General features: G+C 41.0%; 1 protein-coding gene across 3 annotated transcripts in view; it reads left to right on the forward strand.

Annotated features, from left to right (window-relative positions):
* Anp32b (acidic nuclear phosphoprotein 32 family member B) overlaps window positions 1-17,256 on the forward strand; it is a 26,419-nt gene that overhangs the window by 919 nt on the left and 8,244 nt on the right. For all 3 annotated transcript variants that reach the window (XM_023705470.1, XM_023705467.1, XM_023705468.1), the window contains exons 2-3: window positions 9,280-9,429; window positions 12,565-12,687. In XM_023705470.1, coding sequence (XP_023561238.1) covers window positions 9,280-9,429; window positions 12,565-12,687 — 273 coding nt within the window. The remainder of the gene's footprint in view (window positions 1-9,279; window positions 9,430-12,564; window positions 12,688-17,256) is intronic.

Genomic DNA, 17,256 nt, shown 5'->3' on the forward strand with positions numbered 1-17,256 from the left:
CGGGCCCGCCCGCCGCCTCCGGCGCGCTTCGCCGGGAACCGCGCTCGGCCGCCGCCGAGTCCTCCCCGCGGGCACGCACCGGCCCCCTCCCCTCCTTAAAAGGGCGACGGCCGCCGTCTCCGCCCGGTGCTGCCCAGGCGGGCGCGCCGGCTTTGGCGCCTCTGCCACGCACGTGCTCGAGACCGCGTGTGCGGGCGGCCTAGGAGACGCGCACGTCCGCTTCCTCCAGGCGGGGCGCCCCGGCCCCTGCGAGTGAGCGGCTGCCGGGCCGAGGGCCAGGGAGCCCCGACCGCCCGGCCTGCGGGAGGCCGCAGTTCGCGCCCGCAGGTGGCGGTGGTTAGTAAGTTGCGAACTTATGGGAAGCCGGCCAGGTGCAGCCCGCGAGCTTTGTGTCCCCGTCCCATGGCCCTGGAGCCGCCGCCGGGGTGCGGGGCGGCGGCCGGCGGGGGCCCGAGGAGGGGCGGGACTGGGGCGCCTCCGGCGCGCTCCCAGAGGCGGCAGTCAGACATTTTGTGCTCGCCACGTGCTGGTGGAGTCGGTGGTGGGCCACACGTCGGGTGTGCTGCTTGAGGGGATGCGTTCGCGCCTTGAGTTTTACGTACGAACTCTAACGTACAAATCAGTAAAAGGGGGGGGGGTGACTAGGTGTAGCCAAATTTCACATAAGAAAAGTACACACGTGGGTCTTCAGAATGCTTCAAAATCAAAATTTGGGGCTGAGGGTGTAGCCAGGTGCTGAGCCCTTTCTTAGCGTGCTCCCTCTTTGCTCAGTCTAAAGGCCCATTACAGTGTTCATAGATTTTTGTTCTCTAGGGAATATAGCAGGCTTGCGTGGTGTTTTGTATAATATATGAATTAACATTGTTTTTAAAAGTGTGTGCATATGCTGGTGTTAATTTTTCCAACTCTCGTCAAAAATGGGCCAGACACGTGTGTCTAAAAAGTAAAAAAAAAATGTGGGTTATTTTACATACATTTGGAGTATCCCAAAGCAACAAGTGGTTAGTTAGTGGACACTGCGTTGGACATCACTGACTTCTGAGAACTCGTTGGCTTATTAAATATTTGATTATAGTATGCACAGACAGGAAGTAGTCACTACTTGGGAAAAATTAGCCCTGGAGCACGTGCTGGTTAGAGGGAAAGTGGCCTGAGATGCAGCCAAGATGGTGGGGCTGGTGGGAGGAAGTCCTCTGACAATTAGGTTGCCTTGTCTGTGGGACAGCTTTACCTAAAACTTCTCAGAAAGAAATGCTGTAGATTTAAAGAAAAAAAGTCACGTGGAGTTTGAAAGTACTTTTGCACAAAGACATCATCTTGGGGCCAGGGAGATGGCTCAGTAGAATAAGCTCAAGGGCTTGAGTTCAGTCCCTGGTTCCGCCAGGAAAAAAAAAAAGAAAGACATCATCTTTAAAAGGCAAATGAAAAGTTCCAAGATGGCCCATTTAAATTAAATCAGCTAGTCACACCACACCTTTTGCATGATGTAGTTTAAATTTGTTTAAGCCACAGAAATCATTGATCTGTTGGCTGTTAGGTAGGATTGATCTCTGGGCCCTGCAGACTTCTGTCATTGGGGAAACAGGAAAATCCCACTGTTTCATGGAATGCACTGTTCTGGTTTGAATGAAATACCGGATTATGTATCCCATAGTTGACCCTTGATTTCAAAGTCACAGGCTTTTAGTATGGATAATGGTGTTTGTATTTTGTATTGGGACTAGAATAAGACCCCAGTTAACACTTTTGTTTAGCTTCTTGTGTTTTACTGGCCATAGTACGAGAGTCCAGGCTACTGTCTCTGTTCCTTACAAACTACAGGTTTGCTCATGGGGAGGAGGGATCATAAATAACAATTCAACTTTTTCTAAGTTCAAAAACAACTTTTAAATTGTTGTAGTCTCATAGTGGGAATAAGAGACCTAGCATTTTAAAATAATAATGACTGTCACTGTCAAGTTCAGCAGTTTTATAGGCAAGGATGTTTGGTGGTTTTTTTGGGGGGGGGGTGTTTTTTATGCTGGGGTTGAACCCAGGGCCTCATCTATGCTAAGTGAACTAATCTTAGCAATGAAGTGCATTTCCAGTCCTATGAAACATTTTGTATGAACTTATTTTGTTGAGAATAAATTATTTTGGCTTTTTTTGTTTCATTTTTGAGACAGTTCAGACTGTCGTTGAACTCACTGTGTACTCAGGCTCCCCTCAAACTTGCAGTGGTCTTCCTCCACCTCCTCTTAAGTGCTGGGATCATAGGGTGAGTACCACCATGCCAGGCTGTTGAAAGTAAATTGGCAGTGCTGGAACATGCCAAGTACATCACAGAAATTATTGGTATTGTTCATAAGGTGAGAAGGTACTCACATGTAGTGGTAGCAAGACTGTCTTAGTTTTTTTTTTGAGGCAGTATCTCATGTAGTTCATGCTGGCCTTGAATACAGTGACCCTTCTGCCTCCGCCTTAGTGCTGGTATTAGAGGAGTGCACTACCACACCCAGTAGTAGCAAAATGTAGACCAAATTTAGTTGTGTTCCAAAATTGGTAATATCTGCTCTTTCTTATGAAGTTCTCATTAAATAGACATGATGTGTTACCTTGAGCACCTGCATCTAGGGACAACTGTTAAAATTTGTCATTCGAAGTTAACCAAGTAGTTTTTTCCTACGGTTAAAAAAAAAAATCTAGGTACCCTGTGAATGTAGTATGTGCTAGACCAGTGATGGTGAACCTCTTAAGCTTTTAGTAGTAAACAGCCTGCTGACGCCAACATACTAGATTATGAGGTTTCATACAGTCTTTACTAAGAATAGTGTTTCATAGTCTTAGTTCGCTGGGAGAAGAAATTGGATTTTCTGTAGCTTATGCCTTTTTGCCCCCCCTCCCAGCATCTATTGTTTACTGATACAATTTTGAACTCAATTGGATATGCTGATTGGTTGCATAGCAACCAATTGTCTGTTTCCATTGTATAAATCAGTATCTTTGTTCGAGAAAAATTAGATGCAGGTAAGCCAGAAAGACAGCACATACACACTTGTAAAAAGAAGAAATCACACATACATCCTGCCTCTATACATTTTGGGTGAGTTGTCTGCCAAGGTGTTTTATTTTATCCTTTTTTTTTTTTTTTTTTTTTTCAAACTTTGATTCATGTGTATGTTGTCTTGGTCTTCCCCACCCCGACTGTTGGTACTGAAAATTAGGGGCCTTCACACTGAGCTGTATCTCTATTTCTTCTTTATTTTGAAAAAAGATCTTGCTCAGTTGCCTGGGCTGGGCTGGGCTGGGCTGGAACTTCCCATCCTTTGGCCTGTTTCCCAAAATCTAGGATGCCTGACTATGTTTTTAAAATTAATACAGTGTCTTTATCTCTGTCAGTTCAGTATTTTACAACTTAAATGGTTGGTTTTCAATATCGTTTTTTGAGAGTCTCAGTATGTAGGTGCAGGCTGGCCTCAACTCACAGTGATCCTCCTGCCTCATTCTGAGTGCTAGCGGTACTGGGATTACAAGTGTGGGCCACTAAACACAGTTTATAACCTCATTGTTAATGTCTGTATAGATTTTTTTTTTTTTTTTTTTTAATTTTAGGGATGGGTCTGCAGGGTGTTCAGGGTCTCACTACTAGATCAGACTCAGTGATATGCCTGTTCACAGCTCTTCTAAGAGCTGGGATTACAGGCCCACACCAGCATGCCCAGTCTCAATTGCTGTCTCAGTGCACTCCAGGGGCGGGACTGGCATGACAATCCCCAGGATCGAACTCCTGCCCCCTGTACCTGCTTGCAGGCTCTTTAATCTGCTGAGCTATTTGGCCGCCCTCATAGATCATTATTTAAGAAGCCTTTTTGATTGGAGATTTTTCTGCCAAACTGCTTTTGAGGATTGTTCCTTTCAGGCCAGGGAGATGGCTCAGTGGAATAAGCACTTCCCTAGCAAGCGCAAGGGCCTGAGTTCAATCCCCGGTTCCGCCAAAAAAAAAAAAAAAGAGAGAGAGAATTGTTCTTTTCTTTGCCCTCAGAGGCTGAGGCAGGAAGAAGTTTGCCAGCCCAGGAAACTTAGATCCTCTCTCAAAGATAAATTAATTAATTATTTATTTTGCAGAACTGGGGATTGAATTCAGGCCCTTGTGCTTGCCGAGGAAGCACTTATTGCACTGAGCCATCTCCCCGGCCCCGATAAAATTATTTTTTAAAAGAGCTCACTGCAAAGAAGCTATGTTCAGTCCCAAATACCAAAAAGAAAAAACATATTCTCTCTTTTGTATATCACCCAGTATGATATGGGTGTTTTGGCTACCTAAAGACATTGGAGAACCACGAGTATAAATCTGTTCTGGTAATATTCTTTAAGAGAGTAGAAGGTTTGAACATTGGTTCAAAATGATGGCAACTGGTAAAAGCTGTAGGGTTTTACTTACTGTGGTGATCATATGTTAATTTTCTAAGTAAAGGAATTGATATCTCAATATTTAATTCATCTATACTTGTCTCCCTCTTAGGACAAAAACATAAGTAATTGGGGAAGTCCCTCAACCAGTTAGGTAAAATTGATCTTTTCATAGGGGCTGGGGGAGTGGCAAGTGACAAGAAAAGGGGGAAAGGTCTTATGTGACCACATTGCAATTAAGACTTTTCAGTGAAAAAGTAAACACAAGAGTTGGGAAGTATGGTTTGTTTTTTAGGTGTTTGTCTTATTCATGCTTGAGAAAAAGCAAGTTCAATTGGAGAATGAGAGGTAAAAAAGAAAGAATGGAAAGTGTGAATTTAGTCCCAAAAGTTAAACTGTCTTTCAGCAGGCAACTAATGGTCTTGAACAAAATACTTCCCTAAGTTGTACACACAATTGTGCAAGTACCTACCTAGCCTGCCTTTACTGGATAGCAGTCCTGGGATGATTTGGAATGTGGTAAGAAAAAAGTAGGAATTAGAATCTCTGGTTTATTCTGAATCTCCACTGGGAGAGGAATTTTATTGGCTAAGTCCCACCAGCTGTTCAGAAGTGCCCTCTTTCAAAGCTGTTCTCTTCCATGCAAAGCAATGTGGATATCTTTGTAACAGAAAGAATAGGAGAAAAGGAAGGCTTAGTTGTTACCTCTGTGGGGACCTGGAGTTTGGTATGAAGATTTTAAATGGAAGACATTAGAGATTCAACAAAGAGGCCTATTTCTAGCTTACCTTCCTAAAAGCAAGCACAATAAATGAATACTGAGAAAGTAACTTTTGGGTCCCTCTGGTCCCCGGAGACCAAGATCAAAATGTGTCTTGCGCATATACCTTTGGGGGCAGGAGTAGTTTTAAGGTCTATTAAGGCAGACCACTCAAATCTGTGTAGGTAAACACTGTAAAAACTTTCTTGAGTCAATCTCACATTGTAAAACAGACTGGTTATAAACTACATAGCCCAAGCTGTCCTCAAACAGTCCTGTCTAGTGCTCTGGAGTGTTAGGATCCAGGTTGTGTGCACACTAGCACAATTTTTTTCTATTAGTTCTTCCCAAGGGAGTTTTCTCTTCACAATCCTAAGATAGATAGATAGATAGATCCCAGAAATTCTACCTTTGAGTTCTTTATAAGTTAATATGTATGTAAATATGTATGCATGTTGTACTTTTTTCCTATTAATCAGTCTCATCAGTTAATTTATAGGTTCAAGGCATTGATTTTTACAGTAAGGGAATTTTTTTCTTCCCTTGTCCACAATTGCTGCTTCTTGCTAAAACTATCTGAGAACAGAACATCTTTTGCAAAAATTGTATTTAAGACTTTAAACAAGCTGGAAGGCTGTGAGTGGGGCTTTCATACCTGCTGTATTTGAGTATAGTCCTTAGTGAGTCTGCTGTGATCTCGACTTTATGCAGTAATCCCTACTCTCTTTCCCAGTAGTTCATGTTACTGGGCCTTTGAAGATCTCCTCGGGGGTAACACATTACTTTCTTAGTCTTAATGGAAAAGTCAAAGGACAGGCTTTCACTGTACTTGCTTGCGTGTTTTTTTTTTTTTTTTTTTTGCAAAGTCTTGCTATGTAGTTCAGACTGGCCCCAACTTGCAGAGATCCTCCTGTGTAGGCTTCCTGAGTGCTGGGATTATAGGCATTTGCCACAACGCCCATCCAGACAGCATTTTTAGCCTTAATGGCCTCTGTCCTACTTACCCCAGTAAATGTAGTAGATGTCTACTGAGAAGTTAAAGGTTTCAAGCATGTATTCCCTGAAATTCTCATTCTCCCTCTTGGAATCTCTTCTTCCTCTATATGCCTCTTAGCCTTCTGTGATCCGAAAAGATCTATCCCATCTGTAATAAGAACAGACTAGCCATAGGATGAAGTGCTGTGTGCCTGTAATCCCAGCGCTTAAGGCTGAGGCAGGAGGATTGTAAGTTTGAGTCTAGTTTAGGTGGTTTGGCAGCTTAGCAAGAGTAGGCTCAAAATAATAGTAAATAAAAGGTCTGGGGATTTAGTTCAGTGCAGAAGCTCTGCATTCAGTCCCTAGTATGACATTCTCCCCCCTTACCGCCCCCCCAAAAAAAGATAACATTTAAATGTTGAGTGTACCTTTTTAAAACTTGTAGCAGAACACCTTTTGTTTACTGACTTTGTATTTTTTATGATTTGTCTATTTGTCAGTGTTTCACATTGGGTAAAAACAAATAGATGAGATCCTCAGGATACATGCAAATACCTAGAATTTTCATAGTCAAGAGATAAAGAATTCAGTTAGAGAAAACATTTGCAGTAAGTTTTAAGAAATTGACATTTTTAAAAAATTTTTTGCCCCAGCCCTGACCCTAACCCTAACCCTAAAGAAACTGACATTTTAAATCTTAGTAGCAGATACTCAAATGTTCATATTCTTTTAACCTATCAATAAATTAAAATACACGCTGTAATATTAATAGTGTAGTAATGAGTAACATTTTTTTAGTGCTGATTGAGTGGCAACTAGAATAGACATGAGCCTGACAGGAAAGGCATAATCTAGCAGTGACAGTTTTTTGTGTGTCTTTGGTGTTTAGGATTGAATCTAGGGCCTTCCATGTCTGACTGCAGTGTATGGTGGTGTGTATGTGCATGCACTGACATGCGCCAAGCTGCGTTCCCAGCCATTTTTTAAATGAGACATCTTACTTAGGTTGCCTAAACTGGGTTTGAACTTGCTATCTTCCTGCCTAGGTCTCTCAGGGTGCTGAAATTATAGGCATGTACCACCTAGCCAGCTGCAGAGGCTATTTTAAAACTATACTTTAAAAATAGATGAATAGTCACATTGTTGAAAGTAGTTAAGTAGAAAACACCATCTGTTGTTATTGCATACCTGTAATCCCAGTGCTCAGGAGAAGGGTCCCTGTGAGTTCAAGGCCAGCCTGGGCTGTATGGTGAGTCCAAGACCAGCCTAAACTATATACTGAGACCCTGTCTCAGAAACACCAGAAAATAGAACAAGAAATACATGCTTGTGAGAAGTTAGTGCAGATGTATATAAACAACAGGTAGCTCTTGTTTTGTTTTGTTTTGTTTTGTTTTTTTTTTTTTAAATTTTATTTGTGTGTGTGTGTGTGGCCAGCTCAGCCCACCAGGCGGCAGGGCTGGCTGGCATGTGGTGCTGGGGGATTGAACCGTGGTCCCTGTGCTTTGCTAAGCTTGTTCTAAGTAGGTGCTTTAGACCACTGAGCCATCTCACCAGCCCTAGGTAGCTCTTGTTGTTGGGGGTTTTTTGTTTTGGTGTTTGTTTTTGTTTTTGTTTTGAGACCAGGGTCTCGCTGTGTACTCCTTCCTACCATCCTCTTGTCTCAGCCTCTTGAGTAGTGCTAGGGTTACAGGTTTGTGCCACCACACCAAGCTTCAGCAGGTGTCTCATATCTCCCTGGATTTCCTGTCCCCAAAGACTTTCTGAATATTTTCTGTGTCTCAGGCATTATTCTAGAACAGTTTCACAAGGTACATGTTATTTCCACTTTACAGGAAAATAGGTTACCAAAGAAGGTACATGACTTACCTTAAGATCACACAGATTCCAAATGGCAGAGGCAGGATTTGACTTTAGTGTCTCTAGAGCTCAGCTCTGGTCACATAGTTTTCCCCTTGAGTTTTCAGAGAAAAATGGAGGAAAGAAAGGAAGATATAGAAGGTATAATAGGGCTGCATGCATCCTGAAGGAAGCCAAGGCTTCTGGAGGGTAGCAAGGTAGACAGGGTAGCAAGAAGTGATGACACACCAATAGTGGTGTAGATACAAATCTAGGTATGTTTCCTTGTGAGTGATGGGGGAGGCAGGAGTACAAATACAATCAAATGAATACTCTTAATTTTTGCAGTTACTAGAGTGGCGTCCTTGGATTTGTGTGGGAAGGTAAAAACATTGTCACTAGCTAATGGTCTCTTTTACGCTTTTCAGCATCTCCCTTTTACATCCCTATTGGTTCAGTGCTGCTAAGCATAGATAGACCTCAGAATGCCTTTGTGGGGCATTAAAGTTGCAGGTTTCATGAGTCTGCCACACAGCTAGGGAAGCAGTAAGGATTATCATGGTGCATGGGCTGTGGTGATAGCCTTTGGATGGTGGATGGATTATTTGAATACTTAAGGCCAAAAAAGGAACCTGATTTAATGTCTTAACAGTTCACTAAAGCCCGGGGAGATGGCTCAGTAGAATAAGTGCTTGCCTGGCGAGTGCAAGGTCCTGAGTTCAATCCCTGGTACCTCGAAAAGAAAAGATAAGAAAAGAAAAGAAAAAATAGTTCTCTATTCTTTTTCTTTTTTTAGTTGTCTATTCTTAAAAGGTCTTTCTTTCTCACATGTAACCCTAATGGACCTTCTTCTTGCCAAGCAAGCGCTTATTCTATTCAGCTATCTTCCCAGCCCCAGGCCTTTTATTTTGAATTAAGAACTCTAGCATCTTAATTTTTTCCATTGAAAAAATCTTGATAAAGATAAATAGATTTAGAGTTGGAAAGCGTGTTAGTGCAGAAACTGGCTAAAGCCAGAACTTCTTGATAGGAAAAGTAAAGCTTTCCTCTGTTCTGTGTTCTGTCTTAGGCTTTAAGAATGTCTAAAAGGGTGCCTTCATGTGTACTTGCATTTAATTCAGATAAAGTCCTTTTTGAGAAACAAACTTGGGAAGAAGAATTTAAAAAGCATGTTTCATTCTATATATTGAGAATTGCAGTTTCCTTATCTAAGTAGTATGTTGTTTGTTTTTTGAGGGGTACTTGTTGGAATTTTTGTTTTTGTTCTTTGTTCCTGTGACTTTAAAAGCTTGCTTCTTTTTTGTTGATATCTTCAGGTTCGAGAACTTGTCTTGGACAATTGCAAATCAAATGATGGAAAAATTGAGGGCTTAACAGCTGAATTTGCAAACCTAGAGTTCCTCAGTTTAATAAATGTGTGCTTGCTTTCAGTTTCAAATCTCCCCACATTACCTAAATTGAAAAAGGTAAGTACTTTTTCTTCAAGTAAAAGACAACTAACTTGGGAAGGGGAAGTATATGGCTTTGCCTGTAAGGAAGAACTTAGTGTATTGGAAAGCACAAGGTCTTTGGAACTGGGTAGATAGGGGACTAGATTGTAGCTCTCTGCTGGTTCCTTTAAAAAATAAAAATTAAAAAAAAAAAAAAAATGCTGGGTGTTGAATCCAAGGCTTGTCATAACGTTAGCAAGTGCTTTACCACTGAGCTATACCTCAGCCTCTGTTGCTGCTTTTGTGGGTGATCTTCTACAAGGTGCCTCACCTCCTTAAGTTCATTTTCATCAGCAATACAGTTGTGATACTATTTGACCTTGCAAAGTCTGTGTGATGTTTGGAAATAATGTTAGATACTCATCAATAATTTTGTAGCCAGAGGTGGTAGCACACATGCCTGTGATCTCAGCACTTGGGAGGCTGAATGAGGAGGATCACTGCAAATTCAAGGCGAGCCTGGACTACACAGTGAGTTTAGGGTCAGCCTGAACTGTGTAGTGAAACCCTATTTCAAAAAGACCCAAAAGGGCTGGGCATGGTGATGCATACCTGTAATCCCAATGCTCAGGAGGATCATTGTGAGTTTGAGACCAGCCTGGGCTACAAAGTGAGTTTAAAGGCCAGCTTGAACTGCATAAGGAGACCCTGTTTCAAAAAAACTCAAAAAACGAACAGTCAAAAAGACCCCCCCCCAGGGGGGGAGGGCAGGGAGATAGCTCAATGGAATAAGCACTTGGCCTGGCAAGCCCAAGGACCTGAGTTCAATCCCCGGTTGGGGGGGGGAGACCCCCCAAAAAGGATTATTTTGTAGGTAGTTGGTTAAACTTTTTTAAAGTTTACTATAATGTTTACTAGATTTTGTTCTTACGTGCTGATATGTTTTGTTTTGAGCCAGGGTTTTTCAGTTTAGTTCAGGTTGGTCTTGAGTTTACTAAGTAGTTGGAGGTTATCTTCCTCCCCTCTGCCTACCAACTGCTGGAATTATAGGTGTGTACCAGCCTGCCCACCTTGTTTTTGTTTTTCTTTGAGACAGGAACTCACTATGTATTCCATATGATTCTTGAACTCACCGTATATAGTTCAGTGATCCTCCTGCCTCTGCCTACCAGATACTGGAATTACAGGCACGCACTACCACACCAAGCTCATTACAAGATTTTCAATGAATAGGAAATTTGAAGTGTGTTGTGATTGACTAGAAAGATTCAGTGTAACAAAATTATATTTTGCTATGCTAGTTGATGGTCTCTTTAATATTCTAACAGTCTAATTAAAACCACTTATGTACACCACCACATTTCTCCCACTCCCAAGAAAAGGAAAAAATGTAAGCTGAGCATGATGAAGCGCACCTGTAATCCCAGTGTTTGGGAGACTGAGGCAGGAAGATCAGTGCAAATTTGAGGCCAGCCTGAGCTACATACTGTAGTGGGCCCAAGGCCAGCCTTAAACTGCATAGCAGCACAATGAAAAAAAGAAGCAAAATGCTTAAGAAAAATATTTTATGTTTGGTCACAGAGCCCTAGAAGTGTCAAAAGTTGGAAGAAAATTTGGTACTGTTTCTAGTCCAAGCCTTCATTACAGCAGCAGTCCCCAGAAGGGACAGTAATTTGCCTAGGCTACCCGCTATAATGGTTAGCGTTAGATCCAAACTTGAGCACAGCTCTGTATCAGTACCAGTACCTTTTTCATTGTGTAGGAAAAGATGTTATATAATATGCAACTTAGTTGAATTTTTATTCTAAACAAAGGCACACTTTAAAAAATTTTTTTATTATCAAGTTTAGGCAAAGGATGCATAAACTTATTTCCAGAACTTGCCTAAGACCTGAGACATAACACTTTTGTTGGATGTGAAGTTTGTATAGTACATGAATTTAGAAATTCTAAAAGTGGAGGCTGGGGAGATGGCTCAGTAGAATAAGCACTTGCCTGGCAAGTGCAAGGGCCTGAGTTCAATCCCCAGTTCCGCAAAAAAAAAAAAAAAAAAGAAAGAGATTCTAAAAGTGTATAAAGATCATAGATTTCCAAAATACTTTTTTTTTTCCCCTTGGAACCAGGAGTCAAACTCAGTGCACGTCAGTCAGGTGCTGTGCTGCTGAGCTATATCCTATGAAGGTGATAGTTCCTATGCTTTAGAGTTGTGAGATCAAATGAGTTAGTGTATTTCTAATGCCATGAGTGGTGCATAGCATGTAAGTACTGTGTAGTAGTTGGATAAACCATTGCTAGCACTTAAAATACAGAATTGGAACCAGTTGTGTGGTATGATTCCCCCCCCCCCCTGTCTGCAAACAGCTTGGATTAGATGTTACCTACAGTGATCTTCAAGCTCCAGTTTCTTGTGCTTTAAGATTCTAACACTTCTTGATGAAGTCTTCCTTTTTTGGCACATTACTTGTCTGTGCTGTTGGATCTATAGCTTAGAAATTAGAGTATATTCTTGGTTCTTATAAGAAATGACCGTTAGGGAACTCGCTTCGTGAACCTGGATTGTTACTCTGCTGCCTTTGAAACTTCTTTTTGGTACTGAAGATCAGGCCCACAGCCTTGTGTCCCCCTGTCCTAGAACTCACTGTTAGTCCAGGATGGCCTCAAACTTACAGCTATCCTCCTGCTTCAACACTTTGAATACTGGGATTACAGGTGTACATTACCACACCCAGCTATAATTTGTTTTGATCTACTTTTTTAGGTTAGGAAATACATTCACTGATACTAGAGGTCAGTTTTTGAGCAAACTTTTTAGTAGCTGATTGAGAAAATACTGTGTTCTCTATCCCTATTCCAAATGATTCTGGGATCTATAAATTACATTTTTAAATTTAATCAAACAAATTGGACATAACATGCTTTTTTCCTCCCCTGCTCAGCTCACCGAGGGTGGGGCTGGCGCACCATGTGTCACTGGGGATCGAACCACAGTCCTTTGCATCTGCCTAAGCTTGCCTAAACAGGCAATTTAGACCGCTGAGATATCTTGCCGCCCCATAACATGCTTTAGTAGAGACAGATTTTTTTTAATAAGTATTTGAGAGCTGTATTTACTGTTCATACCACCTTAGTGATGTATGTTTGTGTCTGTATTGTGTGTGCTTTCTTTTGCAGCTTGAGCTCAGTGACAATAAAATCTTTGGAGGTCTGGACATGTTAGCAGAAAAACTTCCAAATCTCACACACCTAAACTTAAGTGGAAATAAACTGAAAGATATAAGCACCTTGGAGCCTTTGGTAAGTGACTGAGAATTTGGAAACTGGGAGTTATTGGTCATTTTCATTTTCATATTTATAGTGGGAGAAATGATTGGGACTAATGATTGAGAAAATGGTGGCGTTTTGCTTTTTATAGGAGTCCCAGTATTAAAAGTCAGAGCCTAATTGCGTATATTCCTGTGGCTTCCTTCAGAGGGGAATTATTTGGTGTTTTCTTTTTTTTTTTTTTAATTGTGTGTGTGGCCAGCACAGCCCACCAGGGGGCGGGACTGGCTGGCATGTGGTGCTGGGGGATTGAACTGCGGTCCCTTTTTTTTTGCTAAGCTTGTTCTAAGTAGGTGCTTTAGACCACTGAGCCATCTCACCAGCCCCTGGTGTTTTCTATTCTTGTTAAAATTCACATTTATAGTAGCCTTAAACATGGTCCCCCCCCACTTCCCCAGGCCAAAATTTTATACTGTACTTTTTGCTAAAACTACAGAAATTGGGTAGCTTATCTGAATTGTACATGGAACAGTCAGGCACAGCTCCACTAAGTTTAGCTCTTAAAATTCCTGATCTTGTGCTCTACTGATCAATATTTCCTAAAGTTCTGTGTGGAAATCCTAAGATCTTCCTCAGCCTGATAGATTGGGATGAGTCATAGAAAGCTGAGTTTAAATACCACTTGGGTTATAGATTTGACTGTGTGACCTTGGGCAAATTGTTTCTTCTCTCTGGGCCTCAGTTTCCTCATTCAGGAGAGGACATGCTTACCTGTGGTAATGCATTTCCTTCAGCTGTTGGGTTGGAAAGCTGTGCTGATGAGAATCTAGTCCATATGAAGTTGTAGATGGAATTGTAGATGGAACAGTCAGGCACAACTCCACGAAGTTTCCCAGGCAGGTATGGGCTGCTAGGGAGGAGGGCAAATGCAGAGCAGTATGAGCTCCCTTCTCGAATTTCAAAGAATAGAGCCAAGAGAATAAGACGTTTTCTCCATTGTCCCTTATCTGCTCTAAAATCACAGTATATTAAAATGTGTGAATTTCATATCACTTGTAAAGAATGCTTTCTTGATACTTCTGGGGAGGACAGTAAAATTGTGGCTTTTAATGAAGAGCAGTTCCTGCCACGATAAGGTCTACTTCTCTTGCAGTTAGTTAATTGACACTTCTCTGCAGTGCAATTCTGATTACTTTACATTGATCCCCTTTATTTTTACATTTCATTAAGTGGACTATGTTTAAGAGATTAGTTCTCATAAATGTTGTGAGCCTATTTCCCACCCTCATGCTGTAAATTTTGCTCTTTTAAAGGTAGTCCCAAGAGATTTTTTTCTCCCCTCATTTTTTAATGGTTTTGTTCTCTTCCAGATCAATCCCCATTTCCTATGGTAAAGCAGACATTTATTGAATTTTGCTCTATACAAGGACCTGAATATTTGTTCACTGTGCCCTCAGATAACCCTGGAAGAGAGAATGACTTCCTATTGGAGATCAGGAAACTAAGTGTAAAGAGACTTAAAGAGTGTAGAGAGTTTTAAGTAATTGGGATAAATGGCAGTCAGCATTCAGGTCCAGGTTCACTGTATATTCCACAGCCCTTGAGATCTATGCTTTCTTCCTATAAATTTATTCTATACCCAAATTTCTGTAAGTTGGAAATTCTAAAATGAGCAGTAGGGGTCGGGGAGGTGGCTCAAGGGTCTGAATTCAATCCCCAGTTCTGCCAAAAAAATTTAAGTAAAATAAAATGAGCAATAAATTAAGTGCTTATGCCCCCTAGAATAGTGGGCTATACTAACCTTTTGTTTATTGATTAACGACAGGCTTCTTAATTCTTGGTCACTTGTGAGCGTAGAACAGCTCCCTCTTATCCCTTCTCTCTTTTAAACAGTGTACCAGACAGTACTTGGCTGTTGGCTTGGTTCTCATAGCACCCTGTGTTTTCTTCAATAAAGAAGCTAGCATCCATATTTTAGTACACAGGCTGACCAGAAACAAATACTATGTGAGAGCTGTTTGCTTAAGAATTTCTGATTTGGTCTGTAAGATACGAGGGCCCAGTGAAAGTCTTAGTTGTCAAAGCCAGTGAGGGTTGATAAATCATTTTTGTTGTATTTGCTTTTTTTAGAGCCTTTAGTGTGTCCGTATCATATGCTGTACTGGATGCTTTATACTGAATATGTTATCTGTAGTTTTCAGAAAGCATTTCTATAAGGTGGATAGAAACTGTGTGGCCCCTTGTGTACAGTGGAAGCTAAGTTTTAGAAAAGAGGCTGAATCCCTTGTCCACAGTCACACACTTTATGGCAGAGCCACAGTGGTTTACCAGGTGCATTTTGAGAAACCTGAGCTCCCACCATTATATTTGTTGTACCAATTCCTTAGGGTTACTAAGTTGGTGTCCTGATGTTCTCACTTGGAATAAAGGAAATCTATAGAGGAAAGGTGAAGGGGGGAGATGTTGGGTCCATTTTGACATCTGAAAGTTTTCTTCAGTGGGGAAATACACCATCCTCATCCTCATTAACCACATACATTTTAAACACTACGTTGAGCCCAGTTCTTACAGTCAATGCAATGATTGTGAATGCCTCTGCTTGCTACAGGGACATTAATCGAGAGACAAAGAAGGCATCAATTCAAACTTCCTTGGACACCTTTTTTAAGAGACCTGGGCCATCCAAATCATCCCCCAAAGCCCTTCTAAATTCTAAGAAGGCAAGCAAAATTATTGTTAATAAAATGTTTAATGTTTATTATGGCTAGCCTATTAGTTTAGGTCACATTTCTGGTAAGGTAGAAATTACATTTCTGTTGTAATTTTCCTAAGCAATGTATTACACATTACATTTGGGATCCTAAGTAATCTGTGTTTTTTTGTGCCTGTTAAGCTTAAAGCACAATTTTAACTACTTTAAACAATTCTAAAATACTATAGTCATTTGAAATTTATTGCTTGTTTACTTGCTTTGGTTTCATTTTCTAGTACACTATTTGGCATGTTCAAATTATTTCTTAGGTACCTTGTCAGAAGCCAGAAATCTCACACAGGAAAGCTTTGGCAGCCCTATGTACTGGAATACACTAGAAGAGGGTCTTGGGTAAATCATTACATGAATGTCAGAAGATGTATGCATTTTTATGCACTCATTTTTAGAAAATAATTGAGATGTAAATGGCTCATTCCTTTAAAGAGTTGACTAAATCTCTGAAAATAATGCATACTTACAGTTGTGTCTTAACTGGTTTGGAGTCAGTCTTTTCAAGGAGAAAAGCAGTATAATGTGCTGGTTATTTGCCTGGGGTGATACTACATTATTTCCCTGTTGAGCAATAACTGATACCTCGGCTTCTGTAGGTGAGGCCCTGCCTACTAGGAAACTCAGTCAGTTATTTAATACAAAAGCAGCTCTCCCTAGGACTAACAGGACTGGGCTTTCTTAGGCATCAGGAGCACCTACCTCATGTAAGCACATTAATTGATTCACAAACTCTGAAATCATTGTACATTAGTGTTGGAGGGGAACAGCATTGCCTTTCATTGTAATCCTGCCTGATGTCCTCCCAGCACTTAGTTCTCAAGAGCTGCTCTGAGAATAAGCCAGGCAGATGAAGATCCTTCCAGTTCAGGATCAGCAGCCCTTTTTCTAAAGGGCCAAGTAGTAGATACAGGAAACATTGACTAGCTACACACTGACTCAGCTTTGCCACTGTAGCTCAAAAGGACCCATGCATGTGAACAAATAAGTTTGACTGTGTTCCAATAAAATTTTATTTTACAAAAACAGATGGTAATGTAGAATTGGCCCATGGCTGTGGTTTGCCGACTCCTACTAGGATATTCAAGTTACTTTCTGTTTTCCTAGAATTATAGTAATGCTACCAGTTTTAAACAAAGTTTTGTTCTGTCCGAATTTTTTCTCAGGTCTTGTGAATGTTGTAATAACTTTCAAAACATAGATTAGCATCCTTTAAACATCTCTCTCTATATATATTTTTAGAGCTTAACTTCATGCACATATTCTCTTATTAATCTTTAGTATGGGTGTGTATACATGTGTAATTTTCTTAGAAAATACCAAACTTTTTCTTTTGATTCAAGATCATTAAAAGTTACATTTATGAAAATGTATTGTCCCATTCTAGAAGGTATCAGGCTGTGTACCGCTGCACATTTCTTATTTGCTCTTTTTCAGCTGCTTCCTCTTTTGCTTACAAGGATCTGTTTGCCATTTCCTGTTACTGTCTCCTGACTTGCCTGTACTAATACTTCTCCCTCAGTCTCTTAATGTACCTTGATTGCATATTTACACACTGATACAGTATAACACATAAAGCTGGGTGTAGTGGTGCACACCTGTAACTCCAGTACTCTGGGAAGCTGTGGAAGGATCATAAACCGCCCATTCTGGGCAACTTAGTGATTTAGCTAAGTCTTAAGACGTAAAAAAAGAAAAACGACTGGGGATATAGCTCAATGCCAAGGCCCTTAGTTCACTTCTCAGTACTACCAAAAAACAAATGTGGGGGCTGGGGAAATAGCTCAGTAGAATAAGCACTTGCCTGGCAAGCACAAGGATCTGAGTTGAGTCCCCGGTTC

Source organism: Octodon degus, unplaced genomic scaffold (genome assembly GCF_000260255.1).
Source record: "Octodon degus isolate 3935 unplaced genomic scaffold, OctDeg1.0 scaffold00221, whole genome shotgun sequence".
NCBI classification, from domain to species: Eukaryota; Metazoa; Chordata; class Mammalia; order Rodentia; family Octodontidae; genus Octodon; species Octodon degus.